The sequence below is a fragment of the Morchella importuna genome (genome assembly GCF_003444635.1).
Source record: "Morchella importuna strain M04M26 chromosome Unknown Morimp01GS001, whole genome shotgun sequence".
In the NCBI taxonomy this organism is placed as follows: domain Eukaryota; kingdom Fungi; phylum Ascomycota; class Pezizomycetes; order Pezizales; family Morchellaceae; genus Morchella; species Morchella importuna.
Genome location: NW_025763398.1, coordinates 1,312,499 through 1,337,472, shown reverse-complemented (window position 1 = coordinate 1,337,472; position 24,974 = coordinate 1,312,499). Strand labels below are relative to the sequence as shown.

The following is a 24,974-nucleotide window of genomic DNA, read 5'->3' as shown; positions in this document are numbered from 1 at the left end:
TAAACCCATTTATGACTTATTTTGTAGCCTTTTTACTCCTAGTGGAAGTATGGACCGTTCCCCCACTTAACGTCAATGATAGTTTTGCCGCCTTTCAGAAATTGTGGGAAACCTAACCCTAGAAGCTTTTTTGGGGATGAAGGATGGCGGAAAGGGGGAAGGAGGGGGGGGGGGGGGCGCTGTTTACGGTTTGAGTAGGGCATGTGGATGGGGTGCAGCGTGGGTTTCAAACATGGCTGCTCAATTGCAAGAACAGCCTGACCTCGTGGCGATGGTCAAAGACATAAATACCATTTCTCGTTCTCATCTATCTCTGGCGGCGAACCTGCAGAGGATGGGAAATGTCCAGTCCTTGATGCTGAGGCTCAGATACTGGCAGAGTTGAGTGTGAGGGCCATTCGCTGGAGGACATGGGACGACATTTTGGGAATATGGAGAGGAGACTGGAGCGCATGAAGCAGAGACTCGATGTAGCGTGAGTATTTGGCAGTTGATCTGCTCCCTCCAGTTGAGAGTGCTGGGTATCCCTCTCCTGGTTAAGTCTTTACTGATAGAGAAAAAAAATACCGGCCGGGGCTACAACACTATATATCGCACGGTTCACGAACAACTCTCTGGCCGTCGGGACTGCCTACATGTAGTTTTAGAAGCAATCAAGTATATATTCTAGCAGAATAACTATTTCTAGGCAAATTTAAGCAGATGAAAATAGAGAATTTGCACCAGAATCCGTAGACCTATCTAGTCCTTCAATAAAACGAAATAGAGAAAAACGGGGAAATAGTATCTATAGTCCTGGTGATTACCTACAGGTCCTGCAAAAAGAAAGAAAAAAGAACAAAAGGTACTGCAACGGCGGCCCGTCACTACCCCCACTCCTTGAAGATTCGAACCCAGGACCTCGCGGTCCTGAGCAAACACACAGTGTCTCACCCGACGCCGGGTCTAAACCGTTAGACCGCTCGCCCTTGTTGGTGTTGCGTGGGAAGTGATATTTAGCACCCGTTTGGAGGAAGTAAAGTAGAATTTCGACTTTCTTGTTTTTGGAGGACGGAATAGATTGGGCGCGGGAGAGTTTCTACAAGAGAAATACTAGGTTTATCGTGACCAGCACCATATATTTTCTTCTCGTATCCTGTACATTGGCCATATGTCAAGAGATTAGATCTGATTATAGGTGAGGATAGTGAGTACAGATAGAGCATAGGACATTTATTAAGAAGAGGAAGAAGAAATAGTTGAGTAGATCAATTGGTATACATAACGACAATACTAAAAAAAAAAATGAAATACCTTTCTCCTAGTGGGAGCCATCCCCTCAACATTCGCAAGGATGGAGAAGAGGAGAGAAGGGAAATGGGATACGGGTGGGAGGATTAAGAAACGAAGAGCAACGAGTTCCATTTGTTTCTAGCTGTTTACGTTTATTCAGTTTGTATTTTGTGAGAGGTGGCGGAGGCAGAGGAGAGGTTCAGGGGTTTGATGCGATATTGCCATAGCTGTAAGGTTGCATGCAATTAAACAAAAGAAAAAAAGAAAAAAAAAGAAAAAAAAACTCAATACTATGTATTTACACATACAACTAAGACGGCCGAGTGATATTACATGATTTATTATATGTCCGTAGTGGTTCAAATAATACTAGCCGCAATAGATACCCGCGTTCCAGGTTTTTCTTATAACTACCGCTAGCTCTAGATCCCTCTACCCTTTATCCCCGTCCGGAAAGATCTTATATCTCCTGAAACCGCGCACCATGTGATTCATGATATGCTGACCAATTAACACATGTACCAGGCCTTCTCGAATCTCGATCCTCGGATCGGACCTGCATTCACTAAAGCCGCGGGAACCCAGTCCCACGGGGGAACTCCGAACTCCCTCCTTTGTACTAGCCCCAGTGGTAGTTACCACGATGAGAAGGGATTGTCAGGGGTTGAATAAAAGCCTAGCTGGCCGGTATCCGTTCGACAAGATTCTAGTTCTCAAGCATAGGCGCTGCCGCGACCGCTATAAAAAATCCTTAGCTTGGAAGCGCGACATATGAATCCTATAGCAACAAAGCGGGGTAATAACTGGTTAACCACGGTGCAAAAAACCACGGACAGATCGAAGCCTTTTAGAAGGCCTTTACACCAGATGCAAACTATTATGGGCGCGCTCATGGGAACTGAAACCAGGCCCATCACAAATAATGAAAGATGTCTTGAGGATCTCAACTCTGTGTGTTGCTCGTCGATTTGGTCTGCTTCTAGATCTTTGGGGTGGCCTTGTGGTGTGAGGGCTCGAGTTTTACCAAGGAGGCTCAAACAGATCGCGCCTCGGGAGGGAATTTGTTTTAGCTGAAGACAGCTTAGTTGTGAGCCTTTATGTTATCATGGTCCATCACTCGACCCATAAGTGTTCATATCCGGCCTGACCTAACCCCCGCCCCCCCCGAAGGTGGCTGACCCGGTAGACCTCCGGGCCGTGCTACCCAGCGTGTTGATTTTCGGTCAAGCCATTTTACGCAACCCATTTAACTAAACGGAAAACTCCCAGAATGCCATATAAAAAGGCGACAGGGACCTTAAATGTATTTGCTTTAAGATAAAATTCCGAATCTTAAATGTATAGTTATCGCTACCTAGTGTGAATGTCCCAGATTCAGTCCCCACCACAGAGCGGGTCGAGACATGACGATATATAATGGAGGGCCTCAGTTGATGCCATTGGATATGTATTTATACGGAAGGTCGACTGAGGAAGAGGGATACCCGACTGCTATACCATGAATTTATTCCTCTGGAGGTAGGGCGTAAGACCCCAGCTGTTTATCCAAAGCTTTCCGTCCTCACGGGCATATAGGGCGAAAGGTAAACAGCTGGCGTAAGTCGACGCACTTTTTCCTACATACCGAGTGATGATTCATGATCGATTTTGATTAATACGCGAACTGTACCCCGAGCCCAGTAGTGCCCTTGTATTCCTGGCTTGAATACACTCTTTGCGAATCTTCGCTCACCACTAAGTCGGTCGGCGTGTCATTGAGGAATCAGATTATACAGAGACTGCCGATAGATTAGATTGCCAGCCAACTCTTCCACTCTTTCGCTCGAGGCCCTGTGCATGTGGCCCTATCTATAAGTAGTTAGCAGCCAACAATACTCCGACCGCGTTGATACCGATAGCAAGCACGAGAAATGGAATATTTGGTAATTGAATAGTGTACTATAGTTAACGTGGTCGGTACCAAGAATGTTCGATTTAGTTTCCCCACCGCGAAGCAGCTGGCTAAACCACGGTTCGTGCGGTGGTGGCTTATGCAGTTGGGCCTTGGCAGATACTACTACCCCACGGTGCGCTAATTAATTATCAATACGGTACTGTAGCCTGGGGTTGGCCAAGAGAATGCTCCATCACACCTCGGTCTTTTATGATGGAAAGGGCAGTTCATATGGCTTTTGAATCTTGACAGTAGGCCAGGCAGGCAGGGCGTATTTAGTTAAGTTCATGAACCATCACTCGTGACGTTGAGTGTTGTCTTGTAATTGTTGGTTGTCAGTCATTCAACTTTGGCCTCGGCTTGTGATCCATGGCCCATCAATCAGTGCCTCTGTTCAGAACCAATTGATTAAATAGGCGTCAAGACGCGGAGCTCCTTAGTGCAGGCGTTATTGTTATTCCGCCCAGGTACAGTCAGATCGTGGTTAACATGCAGATAGAGGGGTTGGCCGCGAGCTTTCCAATGATGATCACAGAGGGGCATATGACACTGCCTAGAACCCATTCTAGCCAGTTACCCTACATACTGTGCTTCAAAAGCACGTGGCTCCCCCGGAAACAAGGAAAAAACTGGGGAAGGAAAAAAGGAAGCGCGCCGCATGCTAGGTGCTAGCATGTGATAGACAACGCCCACTGTCCACAAACACCGTGGGGGAGAGGTGAATCTTCCTTTACGCCGTGCAAGTCTCAACTGTAGTAGTAGATGTGCCTTCTTCTCCACCACATGAAGTCAACCTCGAACCGATAGGTGCTACAGATCCCACCCCTCACAAAGCCGCTGGACCGAGGATCGTGTATATAAATAAATAACTATATAAACCCCCCTTCCACCTGATCCTATGCACTTGTCACCAAACCCCCACTACTAAAGACCGGCCGTCCTCCTCCCTACCTCCCCCCTATCCCCCCACCAGTTCCGTCATCAAGTCTCGCATATGTCCTCTTCCGCTTTTTGCCGAGGCATCTCTGTCAGGGCCCTTACCTCGGCCTCCCTGCGCCGACCAGTAACTTCACAGGTACACCTTTAAAACCACCCAAACTCACTTGCAGTAGTATTAGTATTAATAGTTCTTTGAACGTTTTTGTACAGATCAGAAGAATGGCCCCCGTAATAGCAAGAACAAACGCCACAGCTGCCGTTGCTGCAGGTATGGAAAACCCTCGATATGTGCCTTGTTGTGGTTTCACATGTATTGACTGAAGCTCCTTTTTCTTTAAGGCTACAAAGAGGACCACACAAAGGGTGCTATGCTCCGTTTCCAGGAGTCACTCCCTAGACTTCCAGTACCGACATTACAAGAGACCGCCGACCGCTACGTCAAATCAGTACATCCTCTTCTTTCTGCCGAAGAGTTCGAGTCTACAAAATCCGCCGTCAGCGAGTTCATCAAGCCCGGTGGTATTGGCGAGGAGCTCCAGAAAAAGCTGATCGCGAAGGCTGAGGATCCAAGTGTCAAGAACTGGCTTGCAGACTGGTGGAATCACTACGCATACTTGGCGTACCGTGATCCTGTAGTCCCATACGTCTCGTACTTCTACTCCTACAAAGATGACAAGAAGAGGCGTGACCCGGCGAAGAGGGCTGCGGCCATCTCAACCGTGGCATTGGAGTTCAAGAAGATGGTTGACTCAAAATCTCTGGAACCCGAGTACATGAGGAAGCAGCCCATGTGCATGGACTCATACAAGTACATGTTCAACACCTGCCGTATTCCCAAGAAGCCTGCCGATGAACCACTCATCTACCCAGCCTCTGAGCACAAGCACTTTGTCGTAATCCGCAAGAACCGCTTTTTCAAAGTTCTTCACGAGGTTGATGGAGTTCAGCTCAACGCACAGGAGCTGGAGGCCCAGTTCAACCGCGTCTACGAGATTGCAAACTCCGAGAAGGCCCCCGCCATCGGAGCCCTGACCTCCCAGAACCGCGACATCTGGACCGACGCCCGCGCAACTCTCCTAGAAGCTGACCCCCAGAACGCCCAATCTCTCGCTGATATCGAGTCGGCCTCATTCGTCGTTTGTCTCGACGACACCGCTCCCGTCACCTTCGAAGAGCGTGCCCACCAGTACTGGCACGGCGACGGCCAGAACCGCTTCTACGACAAGCCTCTTCAATTCATCGTCAACGAGAACGGTACCGCCGGGTTCATGGGCGAGCACTCGATGATGGACGGTACCCCCACTCACCGTCTTAACGATTACATAAACGAAGTGATTTTCAAGAACAAGATGGACTTCACCGCCGGCAGCGTCCGCAGCCACCTTCCCGAGCCCGCACCAATCAATTTCACAGTCAACGATGCCGTCAGCGAGGCCATTGATGCCGCCCAAAAGGCCTTCCGCGAAGTGATTGGCAAGCACGACCTCCGCGTCCTGGCCTACCAGGGCTACGGAAAGGGCCTCATCAAGAAGTTCAAGTGCTCTCCCGATGCCTATGTCCAGATGGTGATCCAGCTGGCCTACCACAAGATGTACGGCAAGAACCGCCCCACCTACGAGTCCACGGCGACCCGCAAGTTCCAACAGGGCCGTACCGAAACCTGCCGTACCGTCTCTGACGACTCCGTCGCGTGGTGCAAGGCAATGGCCGACCCAGAAGTTGACGCAAAGACCTGCATTGACCTCTTCCGCAAGGCCATCAACGCCCATGTCAAGTACATCACAGACGGGTCGGACGGCCGTGGTGTCGATCGCCACCTCTTCGGTCTCAAGAACCTTGTCCCCAAGGGCCAGGAGCTGCCCGCAATCTACAAGGACCCCGCATACGGCTACTCCAGCAGCTGGTTCCTGAGCACCAGTCAGCTGAGCTCAGACCACTTCAACGGATACGGGTGGAGCCAGGTCATTGATGGCGGGTTCGGAATCGCGTACATGATCAACGAGACCAACTTGCAGTTCAACATTGTCAGCAAGAAGTTGGGCGCCGATAAGATGCACTTCTACCTGACGGATGCGGCGAATGACATGAGGGAGCTGATGGAGACGGAGCTTGTAGTCGAGCCCCCTAAGTCTAAGCTGTAGCCGGTTTCTTTTTTTCCCTTCTTTTAAAAGTTGAGGGTTATTTTATTTCTTTATGTGTTTTTACTTGCTGGACTTTGGGAATTGGGAACGTTTTTTTATTTAGCATTTTGTATGTATGCACGGAGTTATTGTTGTACTTGTAGCTAGCTAGCGCGCATTGATACACAATAGATGAATCAATACATTAGAGATATCTACAAACCATGATGCGCGTTTTTCGAGAACTTTGAGATACAGAATTATACAGTCGACTCTCCTATACGGGTATAAAAATATTTGGATTATAAGGAGCTTGGTCTATAGACTACTGTTTTTAGTATGAAAAGTGAGCTCTCCACCTAACTAAACTTCCCTACCAAAGTCCGTGTTCTCGACTCTCCAACTCTCACCTGTACGTTAGAGTTCGACCATACTAATCAATTTGAATTCGACTGAATCCCTAGCCCTGAGGACCCTACGAGGGTATGCACACCTTCCGATATTTCCGTACCCATAGGGAAAGTCACCTGTATTTATAATTATGACCCTAGGGAACTTATGAACTTGTGTTATCCAGGTGTGAAACTAGGAATTGCCGTACCTTATCAATCAATCTACTAGTAGATATATCTCAGATGTCACTAAAGATCCCAGTGTTTCTATCGTGGTGATGTAACTATAGTAGCTTTGAAAAAAATTGCCAGTATAGATTCTTCTAAATCCTGCTTCTTAATTCTAAATCCTGAATGGTTCATATAAAACCATACAAAGCATACATCTTTCCATAACACATTCAAGCCAGAACTTTTCCTTCCTCCAAAAGAATACAAAAGGCTCGACTCTATTACAACCCGCCACCTACCCTATTATTCATCCCCAGATTATTATACGCCCACTGCATGTACAGCTGTAAATCCTAGGTTAAAAAGATATCCCCCCCAAGACCAAAAGTGCCCTTGTTTTTTTTTTTCAATGGTGAAGGATGGTTCTTACACCCCCAGAGGGACGACGTTTGAAGAAGTAGGGAGAGAAAGAATCGCAAGTAGAAACGGGAAAAAAAAAGAATATAAGTCAAAACATTATTCACACATAAACTGCGGAGATATCATGATGATGTTGGCGGTGTCAAAGGAAGACGTTCCTTGAAAACAAGATGGCAATCGTCCTCAGGGAAAATCGTTGCGAAAACTTTAATGTCTTCCGACTGAGGTGTTGTGTGGTGCTCCCAGTCCATCATAAGAGACGCTTTGCCAATCATAGACATGAAGTTCATAATCGCATACTACAAAATGTTAGATTCAGTCCAATCATCTCATTACATATACTCCATGAAAGATATTCTTACGTTTTGACCAAGGCAGACGTGAGGTCCAGTGCCAAATACAAGCCAGTTCTTCTTTGCGGCCTCAGCCTCACCACCTTCCAACCATCTGTCGGGGTTGAAAGCTTCGGGATCATTATAGACCTCAGGATCGTGAAGAGCTGGGTAAAGTGTGGGAATAACCATGGCGCCTAACCTTCTGTTAATTTTTACTTCTTTCGCGTTTAGTAACTAGAAGCAGGGTATACCTTTAGGGACAGTGTAGTTTTCTGTAAGCTTGAAGGATTTCTTGACCTCATAGGGTACCATAATAACTGGAGGACGGTATCTGAGTTGCTCTTTGACAACGGCACGAGTGTAGACCATCTGATCAATCAAATCCAAATCGAGACGCTTGTACGGATCACCGCCGCGAACGCGAAGCTGCTCCTCACGGACCTTAGCCATAACATCAGGCCTATCAGCAAGGAGCTGGAATTGCCAAGTGCTGGCGCTGGAAGATGCATCCTGGGAAGCGAAAAGGAAGGTAAAAATAGTCATGGAGATTTCCATATCAGAGAACACCCGGATTTTAGCAGAAGCCTTCATTTCTCCCTCAAGTTCACCAGATTCATGTTTCTTTGCGGCTTCCCTGGCCTCAATCATAGACTTTATCCAGGCATCCATAGTGCAACCGGGCTCCTTTCCAGCCTCCATGGCAACCTTCGAGAGTGCGGCGCATCTTGCGAATTCGTTGAGGACAAAATCGGCGCACTTCTTTCCGTACCAGGTCTTTGTGAATGGAATGATGATGGGGAAGTTGACGAGTTCGAGTGCTTCAGTGATTTTATAGTAGTTTTCGGAGATTTCCTTAACAGCTTCATCGGTGATATAGTGTCCAACAAAAGTGCGTAGGGAAACAGCGCAATTGATATCTCGGAACTCGCTCATGTATGGTCGCGGCTTGCCATCCTTTGAAATTTCCAGCCACCTTTTAAAGTAGGTATCATAGATTTCCTCCTGCCCAGGCAAATACATGCCCATAGCTTGACGACTGAACAATCCATTGAGTCCCTTACGATATTCAACGTGGTTCTTTCCATCCAAGAAAACCCAGTTGCTAGGTCGGAGAATCTTCTTCGCTACATCGACAACGCAGGGGCTGACATATGCCGGGGAGTTGAAAACCTTGCGAGCCAGATCTCTAGTAGATGCAATGACGACAAATCTATGTGCCAATTAGCGAGATTCTCATTTATGATAAATCAAGTGAACATACTTATGGAACACTGAAACACAACTCAGTGGCCCGCTATTCCATTTGGCAAGGTACTCGCTAAACTTTGGATTCATAGATTCTAAGAAAGGCCCCATGAAAGGAATCTTAAACGATGGCCCAGCAATGCTGCCCTTTTGCCAAAGGTACCGAACTAAAAAGTGCAAAATGTATTGTTAGCCCAAATTCTTTTTACAATCATCACCAATCTCCAAGAATTTATCGCAATTATTAGAAAGGGGTAAAGGAGCCACAAACCTTGATCATAGGTTACAGATAGCAGTAAAATGGTAATGATAGCCTGCCATGCACTTATTCCCTCAAGGGATTTCCCCAATTCCCCCACTGTATTTACAAGGCTTTGGAAGGGCTGCTCAGCCGAACTGACGGCTGAGGGGTGCGCAAAGGTAGATGAGTTGGCTGTTATTTCCGCCATTGCGTCAAGTCAAACAAGTGACTTCGTTATCGGTGATGGAACAGAAGAAAACGCAGTCGCGTGTATCTTCTTTTCTTGATGGATACGCTACGCGGTCAAACCGGGATCTAACCGTAGCGAGCGAGAACAGTAATCCGATGAGAAAGCTTGGGATGAACAAGCACCTTTGGCGTGAATCGATCAGGTAGAGACCCCAATGGACAGTCCAAACACTGGCGACAACAAAGGCAGAAACACTCGGCCGATGATGAGTAGGTCGAAGAAGAGGGTAAAGAAGGAGGAGGGAAATGGAACGATCGAAGGGGAAAGGAGGGTATGATAAATCAATTTCCGGACCAATTCTGTTACAAGCAGAAGGTAACGTCAACAACAACCGAGTGCTCAATGGGGGGTTATCACTAACGCCAACGATAACATGAGTTTTTCTATTCCCAAACAGGGCCCTCAACCATTTCAACCATTGGGACCGAGGAGGGGGGAAAGAGGCCATTCCCTGCTGGTATTTGGCTTGGCCTCTACAACAATCTGATTATTGAGATTATCTCTACGGTTACGGAAAGTCTCATATCCGAATCTGTCCAATTACTGCAGTCAGGGGTAATTTCTTAATCTCAAGGTTCACAAACCCCAACATGATTCGACTCTGTAGTGTCCACTTGCGCGCTTCCAAACTCTAGATATATCCTTTGCGGCTAATTGGAGTAATACATGTAGGTACCTATTGACATACCTGTATTTCAACCACTCTTATTTAATTGGAAGCTTCAAATCGCAAATGCCTATATGTACCTCGATAAGGTGCACCCTATCTATGCACTCCAGAGTATGTAGAGTACCATGCATTCGTATTCGCTCTCGCCAAAAGGTATGGCATGGGTTACCAGGGATTGTCTAATATCTGGAACCCATACCACTTTAACATACGTGCGCAATAAAAGGATAGGTAGGCGAATATTCTTTCTGGAACTCACGTGGTTAATGGGGTCATTCCAAAGACCACACTCTCACACCCACTTGTCGTCATCCTGGCTACCCATCTCGGCTAACGCTTTTCCGGGGCATTCCACCGAGTGAGAGTGAGACAAGCAATTGAAATTTGAGCACAGCTGCAGTGTTTGCCGTACTACCGGCGGCAGCTCACTCTAAACAAAATCATTGACTGCATACCCCGCAAGCTCCACGCACTTTGATTAATCGATCCTTGGACCGTAATGCTTGGGATGGGAGTATGGCGCGAGCTTTGGCGACTACAAGCTTCTGAACCCCTATCTCTAAGGTAGAGGCTGGAATATATCTCCAAATACAGGTTTTTTTACTCGAGGTTCTTTCCTCACAAACTATCACTCGCGGTATGCCGCGCGCCCTAACGGTGTAGTCAAAACACTAATCTTATTACAGGGACTTATTTCACTCAATTCTTAGTCACAAGAAACAGGCCTCATAACTCTATGACTACAAACTTACTTGATTTGAGACAGATAGTTTCACTAAGCGTTCTAGGATAAGACTACCGCCATAACTCGAAAAATTGGCTAGATCAGAATTACTTGTATGGAAAGCTTCTGATGTAGATCGATGCCATCCAACCAATTTTTCGAGTTTTGGCGGTACATGCCTATCTATGCTAGAGTGTGGCAGTTGTGGCGTAGTTTTTGCACAGACTTTACTTGTAGTGATCAGAAACCTAATTGCCTAAGTCCAATAAGACGTCTTTCTTGGAAAGAAGGCGGCGTGAGCGTAAAAGTATTGATTTATACTTTGAAGAGAATCATGCAACTTTCGACAGAGATTAAATTTTAAAGAATAGCAAATACGTAGAATCGTTCAGAAAATATTCGGCGGAATATCCCTACACTTACATTAGGGAAAAGGCCAAGTACGTGCACATGTACCCTTCCAGCTACAGCGCACGGACCAAGTACGAGTGATATTACATGAGTCTGTCAACTTTAGCACTTTTTTTTTTTTTTTTTTGTTTAATTCATTAATTGCATGCAGTTTAGCACCTTATTCATTAAGTAGGTAGTCTTATTCATTAAGTAGGTAGTCTTATTCATTAAGTAGGTAGTCTTATTCATTAAGTAGGTAGTCTTATTCATTAAGTAGGTAGTCTTATTCATTAAGTAGGTAGTAATAAAGAAACCACATTACTCCTTCGTTCAGCTGATACCTGTCTTCTCTGCACCTTCTATTTGGGTTAAACTACATAGGCCCGTGTTGAGAATTGCCTATGCGAGCAATAATGATTACACCTTCTTACTTGATGAATTGAAAGTCTGTGCTAGGAGGTATTTTTTTTTTTGTTTAATTTATGCGCTAGGCGGTACAATGATTGTTTTTTTATATATATTCACTAGAGATTCTCCCGTTTGTTACCAACCGGAATCATTTTTTATTGAAGGGCTGTTCCGGCATATTCTAGGTACACCCTTAACGTTTTATGTAGGCAGTCTATGTGTAGGATTAGGCCTAGGCCAATCATCACCTGCCATTTGCGAAATTTCTTTTCGTCCTGATCCTTTATATATTAGGAGACTAATAGGCGGCACAATGATGACGACGTCTTAGACTATATTAAATCAAAGATTTATCTGAAGAAGTCCTCAGATGCGCGTGGGGGCTGGTTTCGTATATGGTGGTGATAAACGAATCCCTTTCCTCGAACCTCTCTCTTTTGGTCCATGGCTCTAGAGCCCTATTAATTCACTAAGAGCCGTGATACCAAAAACCGTTGCTATTTATCTAATTTGCTTCTCACTCTTCGCTCATCCTATAAAATCAAACCACTAGTGTGGTACACACAGAAAGTGGTCTGGCATGATAGTTATATATTCTTTTGTCGTGCCTACTAGTTGGCCCACGGGAACGACTATCACTCGAAGGAACACTTTTCAAGATACATACGAAGATACTTACTTACTCCAAGTTCGCCTATATATCCTTTCACTTCCTTCACAGCGTTTTTTCTACTTAGAGTTGAGGCCGGTTAATACAAGAAGCTCCTTTGGAAAGTGGCTGTATGCACATATACAGACTAGCTAGGAGTTTTTGCTGAAGAATATGATCGCCTATACCAACACAGGTGGAACAAGATTTACCAACTATTCTTGTTCACGAATCTTGGACTAGCCGATGAACTCAGTACGTCTGGGTCACAGACCGTCACTCGCAAGGTTCCAGTTGAATACCTCATCTATCGAATCCGAGCTCTCTGATTGGTTGCTTTACTGTTATTCACCCTATATTTTTGGTTTAGGCCCGGCCCACCTATCGAGTCTTTACGGTACCTGATGAAATCAGCTGTTATGCACATGTCAAAATCTCGGCATCTTTATCAGCATGTCGGCACACAAGCAGCCCCGCTTATCTTATAAATATAATAGTTTGCCTCCACACAAACCCGCAAAACTCTCAATACTAGATTATGCTCCGCACCACACTCCTATCATACATATTACTTCACGCCGCCTAACTAAAGTACTAAAAAACTCAAACCAAGAAAATAGGTTATTGTCCTGCTATCGCTACCTACAACACCAGACACTTTTCTTTCGATTTCTATCCTACTTGGTGCCTGAGCCCTTCCCCACATTACTAGTCAGAATCAGCGCCGAGATAAACTGCACTACATAACTATAAAAAAACAAAACCAGGTCCTCCTCTTCCTTCTCTGTCCCCTGGGCACACCGGCCGAAGAAGTATTGGTATACACATCTCGTCCATCTTGTCCATTCTCGGACGGCAGTAGCACATATTTCAGACTCCGTAGCTATTGTGCTTCCTGTCAGAAATGCTCGAGGAAGCAAGTATGAGGGAGGGGATCTTACAAGGAAAAAAGCGTTCGCCGCAAAGAAGTACATAAACACAGCCCACGCGAGCCAACTATTCATCCCCATCACCTCTCCAATGAGGATCATAAGGATTGCGCCAAAAAACTTATACCCGCTGTACCCCAACAAGTCCAAAAACTGCCCCTCACCACCGTTGATGTTCAAAAGGTAGCTCCCCATCTTCAATATCGCGAGCTCAAAAAACACAATCACAAACGCCGTGGTGGCAGTCTGTGCGAGTTGTTCAGGATGGAAGTTCCCCGAGATTCCCGTGAGAAGACTGTTAAAGAGAATATAAGTCACAAAAGACATGAGCGGAATGTAGTGGTCTGGCGCATTGACGTCTTCGCTTGGCGGGAGATATGAGTACTCTAGCGGACCCCGGGAGTGCTGGAGGGCCGTGTGGTAGAGGTTCGAAACCAGGGGGTATGCGGGAATGGGAACAGGAGGATCCGCAGCTTACGAAGAACGTAAGTATTTGTTACTGCAAAGTAGGGTTTCAGAGCCGAGATGTAGCGATTTAACTATGCAAATAGAACTATCAGTATCACAGCCCGAACAAAGGAGCGGAATGACAGGTAGGGTGTCTACGTTTTTCTCAGCCATATCGGTCCCGCGGGACATTGCAGCATTCGCGACAGAGAACCCCATCTGCGCTGCTGGGTCGGAGAAGAAATTCCCGTTCATGTTTTGCGGCACCCATGATGGGTAGGCAGCGGACTGGGGATGTAGATTTCCTCCGGGGATGCTGCGGGTACTTGGTTGAGAGTAACTAGGGTTGTCATATGGGGAGTTGTAGGAGTTTGAGGATGAGGGCGGCGGTGGTGGAGAGTGCATCACAGGTACCTGTACGGGTTTCTGGGGCACTGGATGGTGCAGTGGAGGGGTTTTGGCGGGGTACATTGGGCGCTGCATGGTGGACGTATTGCTAATGAGACTGTGGGGAATGTTTGGATTAGAGTGTGAGTGGATAGCTGGTATGTGGGTAGCTAGCTGTACCAGTGATAGTTGACGTCAGTAAAGGGTGAGAGGTTCAAGTAGAGAGTTGTAAAGGTGTTGTTGTTATGTATTCGGGTGCATGAGATATTATCAGAGCAAGGGGGTGGTGGGCGAATTGAAGTTGCCGGGGGCAAAGAGGCTGAGTCTGGGGATCCTCTGCGTGACGTTGCACCGCCGAGCCTCATAGAAATTAATTACTCTTCAGAATCCAGATACCAGAGACAAGCTTTCCAGTAAGAATAAACATCTCGTTGCACAATCACTGACGATCATCCACATGCAAGGGGAGAGGGTTCTACTACGCTAGTAACTCTTCTAAGGCACTCTCCTAAATACCACTGGCCAATCCGCTTCCCATCATGACGCCCTCACCAATCCCCTCCTCCTCCTCAAAACTAGGTCAAATCCAACGGACCCCTACGAGGTCCACTTCTCCCAAAACCCATTCCGCCCGGCCAATGGAGGACCTGTGGTGCCATTCCAACCGATTTTTGTTCCTGTACTGCAGCACAGACATATCAACCTTGATTCGCTGGAGTCGGTTATCACTTCAGGAAGACTTGAGCAGGACACAGAGGCAGGAGGGTATGGCGCACTGATAGTCACGTCACAGCGTGCAGTTGAGGCGCTCGGGGCAGTGCTTGATAGAGTTAAAGGTTTACCTACAACCCCTTTTGTACATAGAATCGAAATCTCAAATTATTTATCACATGCAGAAAACTCCACATGGGAGGCCAAAGTGACATCTCTACTCGCAAACACAATCGTCTACGTTGTCGGCCCCGCAACCGCTTCAGCGATAACCAAACTCGGCTCTACAGCGTCCAACGTCCTCGGCGCTGAATGCGGGAACGGTGAGGTTCTATCTAAGTTCATAGTCTCCTCTTACAACAAGCCCCAAAAGCCGATCCTCTTCCTCGTGGGTGAGATTCGCCGTGATATCATTCCTAAGACACTTAGGGCAGCAAGCATAGGCGTTGAAGAGATGGTAATCTATGAAACTACTGTTGAGGAAAGCTTCCGGGAGAAGTTTACGCAAGTGGTAAAGGAGACGGACGGGAATGGGAGTATGAGATGGATCTGTGTATTTTCGCCGTCAGGGGCTGATGTGGCTGTTGATGTTCTTAAAGAGCATTGGGCATCGGGGAATGGAAGTAAGTCCTGCATTGCGGCCATTGGGCCGACGACAGAGAAGTGTCTAGAGGACGCATTGGATCGAAAACCAGAAGTAACAGCAAGGAAGCCAAGTCCCGAGGGCTTGTTGGAGGCGATTACAGGATTTATGGAGACTCAGTCATAAGCTATTTTTCCAACTATTGTAGTCTTAGGTATAGATAGCCTAGGCACAGATGGACATATATAAGGAAAAGTCTCAGCTGCGTTTGGCACCGAGTGATAGCGTATGATCAGCCGCCTTTCTGCTATGAGGCCTTGGAACCCAGATAAATAAATCCTCAGTTTCCACTCACTGAGACTAAAATCCTTATTAATACCAATATATACGTTGAATGAATGAAGGTTTACATCGCTTAATATCAGGTCACTGTTGTAACTGTACATGTACCTCTTGGGTACGACAATCAACGGCCAAAACTATGAGTATTCTGTCTAGCTAAGTTGTAGTTCCTCAGATATACAATACGCAATCCACGTAAGTAAAATCTGAAAGTAGGAGGGATTATAACAAAAAAAACCGCGAATTCCGGTATGATATTCGTCGAAAACAGGCATTGCGTAGAAAAGACATAATCCGTAAACCTCTCTATTAAATCCATTACAACCTATACACAAGATTGCCACCGGTAAACCTGTTAAAGATATATTGGTTAGAGATCTTATCTATAAACGGTCGAATTTGTGATCTCATCAATGGAATTAAATTAGGGAATTCATACATAATCTGGTTAGTTTCGGTCATCTTTTCCAGTGCCGCCTTTGCCTCAACTTTATCGAAGTTATCCTGCTGCCCAATCTTAGAGTTAATGGCCACCAGCAACTCATCTAACTGAGCTACACCCTCTTCCCCAAATATAGGGTTCTGGAGCAGACTCCCAAGGGCCTTCCTGAACACCTGGAGTCGGGCTGGAGATACCGCTTCCGTTTGTGTATCCCCGCCAGCCGCAGCGCTTGAGGAGCCTTCACCAGCATCTTGTGACTGGACCATTGACGAAGCGCGATGGGAAGACGCCCATGAGTCCTGGGACTCGACCTGCGATGCAGTCGCACCACGTGTAGATTTCTTTGTGCGAGAAGTGGTTGAGGGAGCAGTATATAGATCTTGATCTTCATCGGCATCCATCTCATCGTCTTCATCATCATTAGTCGCCTGAGCGCGAGTTCTTCTTGATGCGGCGCGTCTTTTCGACGCAGCGCGACCTGTTGGTTGGGGGTATCCTCCTCCTCCTCCTCTTCGTCGCTTGAGTCTGCAGTGGCCTCGGTACCAACTCTCCGCCTCTTCCGTCTCTCGTCTTCCACGATTTCTTTGAAGAGTGCAAACCTTAGGATATCTTCAGCAGCAATTGCATCTCGCTCATCAACGCGATTGGAAAGTCTGGCTTTGGCATGAGCCGTCGCAAGGCGAATCAACGTCTCCAAAGTACGTGCAGTCATTGGAGACGTCCTTCGTTGACTTCCTTCTAATTCATCATTTCGAAGGGCCGAGTATGTAGCTACGATATGATCCGCTGCACCTTTGGTCAAGACAGGCTTTATACGGGTCTTGGCATACTGGATGTACTTTTTGACGAAGCCCATGCTCAATACCTCCACCCTCCTAGCATTTCCTCGGCCAGTGGTGATGGTGACTCCAGCGTGTAGTAGAACATCGTACTTCTCGTAAACTTCTGTGGGTCTTCCGGACTCTGCATTGTCCTCCTCAAGGCCAACGCCAAGTGTCTGCCCAGAGCCCTCTCTGACAGGAGCACCCTCCTCAGTTCCGGGTTGGCGGTATCTGTGCATCCTTAAAACGTGCTCTGATACCTGGCGATCTCGAACATCATCAATGTCATCCGTAACAACAAATAACAGATCGAAACGAGACAGTAAAGAGTCTGGAAGGGCGATGTTCTTGTGGGGGTCTTTATGAGGATCATACTGTCCATAAATAGGATTGGCAGCGGCAATAACACTGCATCGAGCATTAAGGGAGGTATGAATACCGGCCTTGGCAATTGTGACTGTCTGCTGTTCCATGACTTCGTGAATGGCCACTCGGTCAATATCGCTCATTTTATCAAATTCATCGATACAAACCACACCACGATCAGCAAGTACCATTGCACCAGCTTCTAACCTTCGTTCACCGGTCTCTTTATCAGAGGTCACTGCGGCTGTAAGACCAACACCCGAGGACCCACGACCAGTAGTCGCAATCGCGAGAGGTGCTGTGTTGAGAACGAATCGTAAAAGTTGAGATTTTGCAGTTGATGGATCACCGACCATGAGAATATTGATATCACTAATTTTGTTAATTATATATTTCTCAATGGAAGGCAGGATAACAAACCCCCTCAAATGTGTTCCGTTGTCTAAATTCTTCTCCATGCCCCCGAGAAGCATCAGCAAAATAGCCTTCTTAATGTGCTCATGGCCATAAATGCTGGGCGCCAAAGATTGAGAGAGCAAGCTAAAAATGTTCTTCTTTTTTGAGATTTTGTTGATGTTACGAATGTCGGTGTCGGTAATTGTGGCTTGCGCTATTCCTCCACCAGCCTTAGATGAGAGCAAAATGATATTATTGGCGATCAAGAGCGTTCGAAAAGTCGAACTACCCTGTCCAGCATTTCTGTTACCAAGAGAGCGGTAAAGTCCCACCAACTGGATACGATCACCAGGCTTCACTCGATCAACGAGATCATCATCCATGATAACATCTACACTACGAGGGAGCTGTCCAGCAGGGGCACGTTCTGGCATTTCCTGTATGGAGATCGTTTGGTGGTCTCGATAAGTACAATACCCATATTCTGTGGTGAGCGGATTTCCCTTATCGTCTTCGGTAGGGTAGACACTTGAAGAAGCCGGTGCATTGACCGACATTGTCTGGTCCTTATACTCGCGCCACATAAATAACTTTTGCGCTTCGTTATAGTGAACACTTTTGACTACTTTAGGTCTTACGAGTGAGCATCGAGTAACCTACGAAAAAAGTGATGTCAGTATTTAGATAGGCGGCTCCGTAAGTACGGAAGGCATACAATTCCCTCAAGGGAAACAAGATGGTTGAGATGCTTCGAGCTTAGTGTTCTCGGATTAACCGCATATTCTCCGAAGCTTCCCGTCAACGCGGCATAAAAAACCTGTGCGATATATTAACAAACAGCTCCATATTGAGCTTTCACAAGGTATCCATACAGTTTCTTCGGTGATAGTGTGACGTTGGCGGTCCCTCTGTGTTAAAGCAAGCTCTTTCAATGCTCTATCCAGGGCTGGAAGATACTCAAACGGGGAGTTCAAGAGTCCCTCCGCAAGCTCCCTGTTATGATTGCGAATCTCATCTATGTTGACCGGTAGGCGTCGCTCCCCTCGGTTGAGCATCAGTTTTACCGCATCTGTGTAGCTTCGCGCATCGTTGTCGTTGGGATCTAAGAATTCCGTGAACTCTCTGACGCGGCCTATTACGAATAGTCAGCGTCTCATACTAGGATAAACCAGTGAGGTTACTACCGATAACAATCTCATCGAGAATAGGTCCAGAGTCCATAGCTCAGGGACGTTACCAATTGGCGAATAGTTGAAGAATCAAAAAGTCTAGTATGTGATTTCGCAGTCGAGGTTAGTAAGGCAGTCTAACAAAGGCAAAGCTGACCCCCGGAGGTATTGAGGGTATGAAAGGAGAATTACAAACGTTTGTTTTGTTTCCCTCTTCTTGATCAAAAGAGAACGGCAGGCGATCGAATTGATTGTTGAAGAAGGAGGGGCAAAGCTGAAGTGGGACGCGTAAAGTGGTGGTCGGGGCACGGTGACAAGACTCGCGCGAATCGTTGTCTTTCGCGTCAAATAACAGTCTTGGCAGAACTTGGCTAACACTGTCCTCCGAGTGCATTCCTATGATCGAAAAGAAACCCTTACAAACATACCTTTATAGGTACACTGTTTAAAATTGAGTCCATATGGGAAGGAGGACTTTATGCATGGAAAATCCACAGCTACTGGTTCACGTATTTATAAAGGAGATACCAATCCTCACTTTATAGCTGTCTCTCACTACAAGAATACCGAAAATCAATTGAACTCTAGCTCTTCCAATAATTCACAATTCACAGTTCAAACGCATTTGACCCAGGATCCCAAGGATTCCAAAGACCCTGGTAGCGCCAAGCCGCATGTGTCACTCAGAGCCGCAAAGCTTAGTTTGTAATTTTGGTTGCCGAACGTCACCTGTTAGTGCTCCTCTAAAAAGTTCAGCAAACTGCAACATAGTAACGGAAACATCAAACCAGCAAAATGAAAGTTCTTAACCCCTCCGAGAGCTTTCTCTGCGACCATGAAGTCTTACAACATCTCATCGCGATGAAAGCCCGTTACACCCACGTTCACGAGACCCAAGGTGCTGTGCATGCTATGAAGGCCGGAAATCTTGAGACCGTTATGAAAGAGGTTCTTTTCTCACAGGACACTAATGCTAGTTGAAAGATTTGCTAACTTTATTGGTTACTAGGTGAAAGACTATCTATCTACCACACCAGCGGCGACACAGACTCAAAAGGACATTGACAACTTCATGAGCTCTGTGTCGAAGTTCGCACTCGAGAAGGCAGAGTTATTGATGATAATCAATTCACGGCCTTCCAGTATTGCTGAACTGGATTGTTTGGTTGAGGAGATGGACGCCAGGTTTGATGATCAAGGAGCACAAGAATTATTGCGCATAGTCAAGACGACTTTGCCGGCAGGTCCAGTGGAAGGTGTGGAGGGTGAAAATTCAAACTAGATGGTTTCCTTTCAGAGAGCGCAAGTATGTAAAGTTATGCCTTTGCTTTCTTACTATGTATAGAGTCTAGAGAATGTAATTAATTTTGTGTCATACCATGAACCCCATCTACAGACATACGAGAATCTACATGTATCTTGGTAAGCTTAGGGAATGCGCATGCAAGTATATCACCAATTTTACAGAGATATATTTTTACATGACCTAGTTCGACGGTTTACTGTGAGCTTCCCTCAACTTCCTTATAAAGCCCGCTGGTCGTATACCCATTGCTCGTAGCTCTCTCACTGCTATGTGATACCTATTATTATCCCCCGCCAAGTAGCACTTGGTAGCCAGGGCTTTGTACAAACTCGGTCGTACGTGTTTCCATGTTGCTTTCAGTTCTTCTAAATAGATGAACGCATCCTCGTAGTTGTCCTGTGCCAGAGACACATAGAAAAGGTGCTCATAGGTTTCCACGTCTGGTTCAATCCTCATCTCCTTCATCTCGCCAACGAGATTAACTGCGAAGTCCTTCCTGGCCTCTTTCGCAGCAATCTTCAAGAGGAGATTGAATGTGTTTATATCGGGCCGCAGATCGAACTCGGGCAATTCTTTGTATACTTCAAACGCCGCGTCGATATCGCGACGGACGATGTGTGCAGCTATCAGAGCATGAATCGCTGCGAGGTCAACATCCTTACCGGATTTTTTCATTTGTTTTAAGAGATTAAGGCCTTCTTGGATAGAAGCGTCGTCGCAAAGACGTTTTGTGATTGGCTGGGCCGTATTCTCAACTGGCGGAACACCTGCCTGCCGCATAAGAGGCAGAATCGATAATGCAGCCGTTAGGTCGCCAGCAACAGCGTATGATTCCAAAAGAGCAGCATAATGATGTTCCTCATACTTGAAGCTGCGGTTCCAGAGTACCCTAAAAACGTCTGACGCCAATTGGGGCTGGCCATGTCTAGCTGCAACATTGAGTGTGGACAAACAAAGCCCATCATCGGGGTTGAACATTTCTTTGTCAATAATCATCCTCCAGCAGAACAAAGTGGCTTCTAGCTAGATGTGTGAAAAACATCAGAAATGGAACATGATAGGGTGATGTTGGGAGTGTTAGTGCTTACATGAAGCTGGTTTGTAGCAGCTGCCAGAAGAGTGTATGCTAACGCCGGGGGCGTAACCCAAGAGATTTCTGCCTCCAGTTCTCGGAGCAAGCGCAATGCTTCGTCAACCTCTCCAACTTTACAAAGACCCGTGATTACGTCTTTGTAAATATTCCGATGTAGAGTCCGACCCTCCCTTCGCCGCCTATCAAGAATCTCCAGCGCCATCTCCAGTTGCCCACCCAAGATATATCCTGCAATTACGTCTTCCCAGCCGCCTTCTGTCACTTCGTACCATCCTTGTTTCATCTCACTTAGGACTTCTGACCGCTTGAGGTAGTCTGGTGATTTGGCCAGGAGCTATTTCATCCGTAAAATAGGTTAGCATTCCATTCCATTCCACAGGCACAGCGCATAGCTACAATGGACACCCCCGCACACAACCAACCCACCTTCAGGAGAGAATGGTAGATCTCCGAGTTCACTTGTAGCCCTCTCGCTTTCATCTCTTCGAAAAGCCGGAACGCTAGAGGCTGTAATAAGCATCCTTGGAAATTCCCACAAGCCTCAATTAAGACAGCATAGAGCTTTGTATCCGGTACATATCCCCCTCGCACCAATTCCTCTGCTGCTTTAAAGACCCCAGGAAGCATGCTTCGTCTTCCCAGATCCGCTACTTTGTCGACCCCGGTGAGTTCTGGGGACCGAAAAACCATCGGTGTACTTCCAGCGTACCGTTCCCGGGCCGCTCGCCTGTCGCCATCCGGTTTAGCAATGGGTACCTTCCGTATCCGAAAACCCGAATACTGGTTCTCAATTTTATCTGTAGAAGTTTCGGTTTCCTGTGTAGGCGTTTCTTCGGGAGTGGTGGATCCACTGGGCGTGGAGAAATTTCTGGAAATTGGTGGTGAGAGTAATCGATTTATATTAAGAGCTGCTACTAGGCCATGAGTTCGTGTAGGTAAAGTGTTTAATAATTGTGGGCAGAGACAGCGATGGGTTATTACACACCGCAGGGTCATTGCTTTCGATTTCTGCGTTCGGGAGGGGTTGGTGACAGAGGGTTCCAGTACTCAGGTTTCAACGGTGTTGATGTGCTCTGAAGATCTACGGGGCAAACAGGGATCGCCCACTATCCTCCACAAATTTTTGATACCCGGATTATCGCCCACTACGCATATGCATACGTTTACTTTCACTACACGCTCGTGCACAATCGCTCTTGAGAACTCCATATATTCTATCATGAGACTGATATATCTTTCAGTCATATAAACTGATTTGTCCTCCTCTGCTCGACTAACCAAGGTGAGCACACAGGAACGCCTGCATCTCATCGCAAAACGCCCGAACCTTCAAGACGGCCCCACGCAGATATTACAAACAAAATAGTACAAATAGATAGCCGCCCCAAATGCATAGAGTTCCAACACGTATGCCAACGTTGCATTAATCAAAATAATAATAAGGAAAACAATTAAAAAGGTCGTATGTAAGATTCTCGATCGCTCCGATGCACCCGCTATTTTTGAAATAAACAAAACGCCCCCAAACACCATGTTCTTAAACAATAAAAGAAAGATGTAAACGAAATTTTTTTAAAGGATCGACGGGTCTCTAGGCCTCAGAGGTAGTCACCTGATGGCGAGGCCTTCCATTTCATGCAACGGCTCGAAGATATCGTCACCGATTACTGGTTCCAGAGCCTGGGACAGACGTGGGAAGGTAGTCCTCGCAAGGCTTTTGGAAGGCGGGGAATTAACTTTTGACTTCTGAACCTGGGGAGCGGCCTGTGCGCATCTCCTCATCTCGGCTAAGGAATACTCGATGAGTTCCGTAGTACAGATCGAGGCGACAGAGAAGTTTATGTCGTCAAGGATCAGCATTTCAGTCTTGTTCAGAAGACGCGACGAGAATAGATCGCCTGCAATGTCCCTGGCCCACATCCTTACAGAGAAGGACTAATTTAAGTCAGTACAACAACGCAACATAATTATAACTGTATAAAAGCGACTAACCGTGTCTTCTAAGAACTTCAATGCAATTGATAGGGCTGCTACTGCTAGAACCTCGCACCCTTCGACTGATCCTGTCTCTGCGCACCATTCTTCCCTCCACCGGCGCACAAAACGCGACGATAGGCAATCCAAGATGCAGCTTCCCAGTCCGACGGTCTCCAAGCTAATATTTGCTCGTTGCAGGATCGACTGAAGTAGATATGCCGACGGTGCTTCGCGCGAGGCGTTTCGAGGTATCATGCTACACAGATATGTCGCGGGACCTAAATAGGTGGCTGTTAGACTTTCGTCCGAACATCAGATATCAACCAATTGAAAGATAACACCTACCGAAAAGCTCTGGATTCAATTCCTCTTCAAAATCCACCTCAACAAGCATTTTCGGAGACGAATCCGATGGCGGCGGTGTAGGGAGATTGGATAATGGAAGGTATCTTTCGAACTCCTCAAAGGAGCAATCCAGATCAAGGTCCAGGGAGCCCGGGGATCCTGGGGAGTTTGTCAGGTTGGGTGTTGGGATGTGGCATTCCATCATGTTGTCCGTTGATGCTTCCTGACACATCGACATCTTTTCTCCGGAGATGTGGCTGTCCTGAGTAGCGTGGAAAGGGAAGACTGGAGTATCCGGCGTCACGAGTCCTAGCTTGTGGACTGTTGGCAGGCACGGTAGAGATCGAGAAACGAATTTATGGCCGGCTGTGGCTGGGTGATCTGCAAAAACGGGAAACGGGGGTGGTCTGGTGCAGGGAGCTGGGCATTGAGCGGGAGGGTTTGCAGTTGAGAATGACGGTGAGGAGGAGGGGGAGGAGGAAGAGGAAGAGGAGGGTGGGGATGAACATATAGAATGGTAGGACGGGAGTACAAGAACGAGTGAGTGGGTGTTTCTCCTTGACATGATTAACGACTTGATCCTAGTTTGTTCTATGTATGTAGATTTGCGGCCTGCGCCTTCTTGCGTGTCCGTGCTGATGCAGCTGCTGGTAGTGTCTGAGAGTAGAAGCAAGTATGTCTTTCTTGTACTCACATATACCTCTGTGTACTGATGAAGGTATAATTGTATTTGTATGTACGATACGGCAGGTAGTACTTGAGGAAGTATAGAATAGCCTTGGAAGAAGAAGGGGAGGAGGAGGGGAGGGAAGGGTATTTGAAATAAAACTGCAGGTGAAGAAATGCGTCTCAAGCAGGTACTTTCTCATTCACTATCTCTCACTCACTGTCTGCCTCTGGCCGAGGAAGAAAGGTCGGGACGCCGAAGACCACCTCTTAAAACAGGGGCAAGGAACGGGCGGGGGGAGGGAGAAGTACTGTAGGTACGATAGCGGGGACGGAAACGGGGCCCGTCACGGTATACACGTACTCAACTGGACGAAAGCTTTTCTGTCTTGAGAGACTGCTGCGAAAGAGGCTCTACCTATCTCGGGCTGAGCAAGGGCCTTACTGCCAGCTCAACACCAACACCACGGCCGTAACGAGATCCCAACCTGGGGTGGATCGTGCACTATGCACAATCAAGGCTTTCAGGGCACAATAAACTTGTACCAGGCATAAAATAGACCAGTTTGGGGGTAGAGGTTTTTTTTCCCTCTGAGTTCTTTTCCACTTCTTCCGTGCCGATTATCCCCTGATTTTTTGTCCCCAACCTCGTCGCGAATCCCCAGATCAGATCAGGCCAAACACAGACGATTCTTTTCGCCTTCGGTACGAGAGACCCGCTTAGACCCTTGGAAGTTCTGTTCGGGACTAGGCACCGAGCCGTTTCTGTACGTAGGCAACAAATATAGCAACCCGAGCACAGGTATGGGGGAGTATTCAGTAATTGGGGGGG

General features: G+C 46.8%; 9 protein-coding genes across 9 annotated transcripts; 3 read left to right on the top strand and 6 right to left on the bottom strand.

Annotated features, from left to right (window-relative positions):
• Nucleotides 1–4,199: 4,199 nt before the first annotated feature.
• On the top strand, nucleotides 4,200–6,285 carry LAJ45_00311 (uncharacterized protein; the record flags this gene model as incomplete). The annotated part of the gene is made up of 3 exons (XM_046109912.1): nucleotides 4,200–4,280; nucleotides 4,355–4,412; nucleotides 4,484–6,285. 3 exons carry the CDS (start codon nucleotides 4,200–4,202, stop codon nucleotides 6,283–6,285), a joined length of 1,941 nt encoding a protein of 646 aa, XP_045976605.1.
• A 1,084-nt stretch (nucleotides 6,286–7,369) lies between these two features.
• LAJ45_00310 (uncharacterized protein) lies at nucleotides 7,370–9,276 on the bottom strand (the record flags this gene model as incomplete). The annotated part of the gene is made up of 5 exons (XM_046109911.1): nucleotides 7,370–7,546; nucleotides 7,610–7,776; nucleotides 7,834–8,792; nucleotides 8,844–8,994; nucleotides 9,099–9,276. 5 exons carry the CDS (start codon nucleotides 9,274–9,276, stop codon nucleotides 7,370–7,372), a joined length of 1,632 nt encoding a protein of 543 aa, XP_045976604.1.
• Nucleotides 9,277–12,901: 3,625 nt separating this feature from the next.
• LAJ45_00309 (uncharacterized protein) lies at nucleotides 12,902–14,021 on the bottom strand (the record flags this gene model as incomplete). The annotated part of the gene is made up of 4 exons (XM_046109910.1): nucleotides 12,902–13,045; nucleotides 13,104–13,450; nucleotides 13,570–13,630; nucleotides 13,698–14,021. 4 exons carry the CDS (start codon nucleotides 14,019–14,021, stop codon nucleotides 12,902–12,904), a joined length of 876 nt encoding a protein of 291 aa, XP_045976603.1.
• LAJ45_00308 (uncharacterized protein) lies at nucleotides 13,543–15,405 on the top strand (the record flags this gene model as incomplete). The annotated part of the gene is made up of 5 exons (XM_046109909.1): nucleotides 13,543–13,576; nucleotides 13,643–13,814; nucleotides 13,906–14,003; nucleotides 14,426–14,761; nucleotides 14,822–15,405. The coding sequence occupies 5 exons, from the start codon at nucleotides 13,543–13,545 to the stop codon at nucleotides 15,403–15,405; spliced, it is 1,224 nt and encodes a 407-aa protein (XP_045976602.1).
• A 474-nt stretch (nucleotides 15,406–15,879) lies between these two features.
• Nucleotides 15,880–18,807, bottom strand: LAJ45_00307 (uncharacterized protein; the record flags this gene model as incomplete). Its single annotated transcript, XM_046109908.1, has 7 exons — nucleotides 15,880–15,913; nucleotides 16,001–16,431; nucleotides 16,482–17,562; nucleotides 17,611–18,242; nucleotides 18,302–18,403; nucleotides 18,459–18,718; nucleotides 18,771–18,807. 7 exons carry the CDS (start codon nucleotides 18,805–18,807, stop codon nucleotides 15,880–15,882), a joined length of 2,577 nt encoding a protein of 858 aa, XP_045976601.1.
• Nucleotides 18,808–18,845: 38 nt separating this feature from the next.
• Nucleotides 18,846–19,149, bottom strand: LAJ45_00306 (uncharacterized protein; the record flags this gene model as incomplete). Its single annotated transcript, XM_046109907.1, has 2 exons — nucleotides 18,846–18,854; nucleotides 18,952–19,149. The coding sequence occupies 2 exons, from the start codon at nucleotides 19,147–19,149 to the stop codon at nucleotides 18,846–18,848; spliced, it is 207 nt and encodes a 68-aa protein (XP_045976600.1).
• Nucleotides 19,150–19,550: 401 nt separating this feature from the next.
• On the top strand, nucleotides 19,551–20,037 carry LAJ45_00305 (uncharacterized protein; the record flags this gene model as incomplete). Its single annotated transcript, XM_046109906.1, has 2 exons — nucleotides 19,551–19,703; nucleotides 19,765–20,037. The coding sequence occupies 2 exons, from the start codon at nucleotides 19,551–19,553 to the stop codon at nucleotides 20,035–20,037; spliced, it is 426 nt and encodes a 141-aa protein (XP_045976599.1).
• Nucleotides 20,038–20,241: 204 nt separating this feature from the next.
• On the bottom strand, nucleotides 20,242–22,150 carry LAJ45_00304 (uncharacterized protein; the record flags this gene model as incomplete). The annotated part of the gene is made up of 4 exons (XM_046109905.1): nucleotides 20,242–21,084; nucleotides 21,150–21,488; nucleotides 21,581–22,022; nucleotides 22,140–22,150. 4 exons carry the CDS (start codon nucleotides 22,148–22,150, stop codon nucleotides 20,242–20,244), a joined length of 1,635 nt encoding a protein of 544 aa, XP_045976598.1.
• A 612-nt stretch (nucleotides 22,151–22,762) lies between these two features.
• Nucleotides 22,763–23,714, bottom strand: LAJ45_00303 (uncharacterized protein; the record flags this gene model as incomplete). The annotated part of the gene is made up of 3 exons (XM_046109904.1): nucleotides 22,763–23,089; nucleotides 23,147–23,409; nucleotides 23,477–23,714. 3 exons carry the CDS (start codon nucleotides 23,712–23,714, stop codon nucleotides 22,763–22,765), a joined length of 828 nt encoding a protein of 275 aa, XP_045976597.1.
• Nucleotides 23,715–24,974: the final 1,260 nt, after the last annotated feature.